This window comes from Protobothrops mucrosquamatus, unplaced genomic scaffold (assembly GCF_001527695.2).
Source record: "Protobothrops mucrosquamatus isolate PMUCROS unplaced genomic scaffold, P.Mucros_1.0 scaffold7381, whole genome shotgun sequence".
NCBI lineage: Eukaryota > Metazoa > Chordata > Lepidosauria > Squamata > Viperidae > Protobothrops > Protobothrops mucrosquamatus.
Genome location: NW_015393182.1, coordinates 985 through 6,336, shown reverse-complemented (window position 1 = coordinate 6,336; position 5,352 = coordinate 985). Strand labels below are relative to the sequence as shown.

Here is a 5,352-nt window from a genome sequence, read left to right as displayed (position 1 = left end):
GACCTAGGGAGGATTTTATTTAGGGTGATTTTAAAAATAATTTTAAATAGAGACACAGCTTCTAATATTCGGTTTTTTAATCTGGTTTTACAGGGGTTTGTATTTTTATGCTTTGTATTTGTACTGTTTTTAATACGCTGTGCACCGCCCTGAGTCCTGCGGGAGAAGGGCGGTATATAAATTAAATTAATAAAAAAAATAAAAATAAAAAAATAAAAAAAAGTAAGCAATTGAAACAAAACAGGGAGGACAATCAACCAGTGGAACAGCTGGCCACCAGAAATTGTGAGCGCTCCATCACTGGAGATTTTCAAGAAGAGACTGGACAGCCACGGGTCTGAAATGGTATAGGTTCTCCTGCTTGAGCAGGGGGCTGGACTAGAAGACCCCCAAGGTCCCTTCCAGCTCTATTCTATTCTATTCTATTCTATTCTATTCTATTCTATTCTATTCTATTCTATTCTATTCCATACCATTTCTATTCTATTCTATATTCTATTCTGCATTCTATTCTATTATTTCCAATTCTATTCAATTATTTGTAATTCTATTCTATTCTACAATCTGTTATTTCTATTCTTATTTCTAATTCTATTCAATTCTTATTTCTAATTCTATTCTATTCTATTCTACAATCTGTTATTTCTATTCTATTCTATTCTTATTTCTAATTCTATTCTTATTTCTAATTCTTTTCTATTCTACAATCTGTTGTTTCTATTCTATTCTATTCTATTCTTATTTCTAATTCTATTCTTATTTCTAATTCTTTTCTATTCTACAATCTGTTATTTCTATTCTATTCTATTCTTATTTCTAATTCTATTCTTATTTCTAATTCTATTCTTATTTCTAATTCTTTTCTATTCTACAATCTGTTATTTCTATTCTATTCTATTCTATTCTTATTTCTAATTCTATTCTTATTTCTAATTCTATTCTTATTTCTAATTCTTTTCTATTCTACAATGTTATTTCTATTCTATTCTATTCTATTCTATTCTATTCTATTCTATTCTCCTAAACCTAGACAAAAAGAAAAAAAAATAAGGCCTTCTAACGCATCCAGAAGCTGGGCTGACTTCTACAAGAAGCAAGTAGACACCCCTTGACCTACGACCATTCATTTAATGACCGTTAAGTTACAACAGCCTTGAAAAAAGTGACTTATGACCGTTTTTCACACTTACGACCCTTGCTGCATCCCTGAGGTCACATGATCAAAATTCAGACGCTTGGCAACTGGCTCATATTTATGACGGTCGCAGTGTCCCGGGTCCACGCAGTTCCCTTTTGCCACCTTCCCCATCAACGGGGAAGCCAGATTCACTTAACCACCGTGTTTCTAACTTAACAACTGCAGCGATTCACTTTACGACCGTGGCAAGAAAGGTCGTAAAACGGGGCAAAGCTCGCTTAAGGAATGTCTCGCTTAGCCGTGGGAATCCTGCGCTCACGTTGCGGTCGTAAGCTGAGGACTCACTTGTATTCTGCAATTCCAGGCACGTTGACTGTGACAAATACCAGTGTTGTGATTCCTCGCCAGCCCATGGACCCAGCAGCTGAGTCTGAGGAATTAGAGGAGGAGGAGGGGCCTGGAGTGACATCAGAGTCGGAGGAAGGCTCTGAGGAGCTGCAAGACTTACAGTCGGAGGAGGAGCCTGGCCCCTCTACTCGCGCTCAGGCTGAGACGCAGCTGTGCTGGGAGCCCGAGTTGGACAGTGATGAAGAACAGCTGGGGCAAATCCAGGATGCACGAAAGCGCCGGCAAGAGAAGCGAGTAGGACAGAGGGATGCAATGGGGTGGCTCCAAAGGCAAAGGAGAAGGCATTAGGAAGCCACGCCTGGGCTGAATTATAAAAGGGAAGGTGTGGGAGGTGCTGGTGGCCGTTTGTGTTAAGGAATCGAGTTTGTGTGAACTGTGTTTTGTTTGCCTTGGACATTGACTCAGGTCTGTGAACAATAAAAGGGGATTGGTTTTTTCCCCCTGCGGTTCCTGCCTGCTTAATTTGAAGAGGGGTTTTTCTCCTTGTGAACGTAACAAGGAGTTCAAGTAGGCTGGGACAGAACAACCTGGCAGAGCGCTTGGGTGAATGTAAATTGGTATTTTCCTCCCATTTCCTTTGTTTAGATCCAGGAAATTCAGCCCAGGATTAGGATGCTTAGGATCTCCGAGGACCGGCCCTTGAATTTGCAGTGTTTTATTCTCAAAAAAAAAGGTACCTCTTGGAATCTTCCCGTTCCACCTGAGAGTTGTTGAATTTGGAAAAAAAAAAAGAAATAAAAAGAAAAAAGAAGGAAAGACGCACAGCCCTGACAATTGAGGTATTTTTCTGTTCTGACTACAATCAGGCTTGCATTCAACTTAGCTAGTTAACATCTGCCAGAATTAGCTGCTTTTGTAACATGGGAGTTTTGTCCCTCACTTCAGGCCAAGCATGTTTTCTTCCACAGTTGATTAGTGTGTTTGAATCATCCACGGCAGAAATTATTCCAAGTTCTAAAATGCTCTTTTCCCTCCCGTTTCTGGCAGTCTGCTTTCTTTCATTCCTTTCAAACTCCTCCGGTTTAGCGAAAGGTGGCTAGGAAGGTGGCAGAAACTGGGTATGTCTAGTCTAGTGAAAAGAAGGACCAAGGGCGACAGGATAGCAGGCTTCCAATCTCTCAGGGGCTGCCCCAAAGAAGAGGGAGTCAAGCTCTTCTCCAAAGCCCCTGGAGGCAGGACAAGAAGCAACGGATGGAAACTCATCAAGGAGAGAAGCAACCTGGAATTATGGATAAATTTCCTATCCGTGAGAACGATCAGCAGAACGGCTTGCCACCAGAAGTTGTGGGTGCCTCAATACTGGAGCTTTTTAAGAGGGGATTGGACAGCCATTTGTCTGAAATGGCATAGGGTCTCCTGCTGGAACAGGGGGTTGGACTAGATGACCTCCAAGGTCCCTTCCAACTCTTCTTTTGTTAAATCCTCAAGTTCCTGGAATTGGGATTGTCCAGTTTAATGAAAAGAAGGACTAAGGGTGACATGATAGCAATAGTCCAGTATTTGAGGGGCTGCCCCAAAGAAGAGGGGGGTCAACTTATTTTCCAAAGCCCCTGAAGGCAGGACAAGAAGCAACGGATGGAAACTCATCAAGGACAGAAGCAACCTGGGACTAAGGAGAAACTTCCTGACCGTGAGGACAATTAACCAGGGGAACGACCCGCCTCCGGAAGTTGTGGGTGCTCCATCAATGGAGGTTTTTTAAAAAGAGACTGGACAGCCACTTGTCTGAAACGGTATAGGGTCTCCTGCTTGAGCAGGGGGTTGGACTAGAAGACCTCCAAAGTCCCTTCCAGCTCTATTCTGGTTGAGTCCTATCCCTGGTTCAGCCATCTATCATGCATACATGATAGCAGTATTGCAATATTTGAGGGGCTGCCACAAAGAGGAGGGGGTCTATCATCTATCTATCTATCTATCTATCTATCTATCTATCTATCTATCTATCTATCTATCTATCTATCTATCTATCTATCTATCTATCTATCTGTCTGTCATCACCTATTATATATGGTCGCGCAGGGGTTAAAATGCAGGATTGCAGGCTAATTCTGCCCACAGCCGGGAGTTCGATCCTGACCAGCTCAAGGCTGATTCAGCTTTCCACCCTTCTGAGGTCGGTAATATGAAGACCCAGATTGTTGGGGACAATATTCTGACTCTGTAAACCATCAGTGTTTCTCAACCTTGCCAATTTTAAGGCATGTGGACTTCAACTCCCAGAATTCCACAGCCAGCATTGCTGGCTGTGGAATTCTGGGAGTTGAAGTCCACATGCCTTAAAATTGGCAAGGTTGAGAAACACTGACTTAGAGGATGTGGTATATAGTCTAAGTGCTAATGCTATTTGACCGGCCAAACCAGCATTGCTCAACCTCGACGACTTTAAGATGCTTGGCTGACTGGGGAATTCTGGGAGTTGAAGTCCACCCATCTTAAACGTCATCACGTATGAAAAACCCTGGGCTAAAACCCTGAGCTAAGCCATTACAACATCAGAAGGACTTTTTCCACACAATTCCAGAAAGAAAAAAAACCTCACCAGCAGAATCCATGTCCTTACTCAGGGCTCTTAAGGCTTCCCGGTTCTGGTTCCGTTTCTGATTCAGATCGAAAATCTACAAGAGAAATGGATAAAACTTTAAGCTTGACTAAAAAGCTCATTCATCCAGCATCTCCCGGTCTCGCTTCTTCCCCTCTGCAGACTGGACAAGCCATCTTGTATTATATTTTTCTACTGCACCTGAGGGCAGGGCAAGAAGCAACAGATGGAGACTAACCAAGGAGAGAAGCAACCTGGAACTGAGGAGAAATTTCCTGACAGTGAGAACAATTAACCAGTGGAACTGCCTGCCTCCAGAAGTTGCAGGTGTTCCATCACTGGAGGTTTTTAAGAAGAGACTGGATATCTATTTGAAATGGTATATAGGGGGTTGAACAACAGACCTCGATGGNAGAATAAATATTAACACTATTGGGAGAGTCCGTCTCCATCTGCAGAAATTTTAAAACAGAGCCTTTACAAGCATTTTCCCTGGATAGCCCGCGTGGGCCTGGCTGCCCCTTGCTTAGGGCTGGACCAGACGACCTTGGGGTACCCCTTCCAACAAGACAATCCTAGGACCCTCTGGAGCGTGGTCTGAGCGGGGAAGGGGGGTGGTGGTTGGACTAGCGGATCTCTAGGGTTCCCTTCCAAGTGGGCAGTTCTACACAAGAGTCTTTGCGATATTTATTCTTGTTGTATCTATTTTATATTCTATGTTTCTCGGGGGGCGGGGGGGGCGAGACGGAAATCCCTAGGCCTGCCTTGTTCTAGGCGCGGGGACTACAACTCCCGTCATGCCTCGCGGCGCCAATTCGCTTCGCCCCCCCCCCCCCAACGGCGCTCCCCGGCCTACCTGCTGCCTGGTGGCCATCACCTCCTCGGCCAGCGCCTCCACCTCGGCCAAATAGCGGAGCACGAAGTCCGGATCGCTATCGGCCATCGCGCCGGGTCTCGAAGGAAAAGCGACGCCGCGAAAATGCGCGACTTGACGTGGCGCGGCCTAGTCGGCGCAGGCGCCTGAGCCGGGCGGTTGCCATGGCGACCGCCAGGCCTTGAGGCCTACTCCTGGCCTTCGCCGGCCTATCTCACCAAGCTGGGAAAGGAGGCGGGCGACTAACCCGCTTCTTCTCCTCGGGCGGCAGCCGGGAAGGGCAGGCAGGCCTTCCCCGGAGGCCCTTCGAGGCCTTGGACTCCGTTTCCCCTCCTCCTCGGCCGTCCAGGATCATGATGGGCTCGGATTGGCTCTGGCCTCCTTCCTGACATG

The 5,352-nt window shown here is 45.5% G+C and overlaps 1 protein-coding gene across 1 annotated transcript in view; it reads right to left on the bottom strand.

Annotated features, from left to right (window-relative positions):
- The window catches only part of LOC107300546 (p53 and DNA damage-regulated protein 1-like), an 11,269-nt gene extending 6,228 nt beyond the window's left edge, over positions 1 to 5,041 (bottom strand). The window contains exons 1-2 of the mRNA XM_015829862.1: positions 4,942 to 5,041; positions 4,086 to 4,161 (exon numbers count right to left, since the gene is read on the bottom strand). Of these exons, the coding sequence (XP_015685348.1) occupies positions 4,086 to 4,161; positions 4,942 to 5,028 (163 nt within the window). The 5' untranslated portion in view covers positions 5,029 to 5,041. The remainder of the gene's footprint in view (positions 1 to 4,085; positions 4,162 to 4,941) is intronic.
- Positions 5,042 to 5,352: the final 311 nt, after the last annotated feature.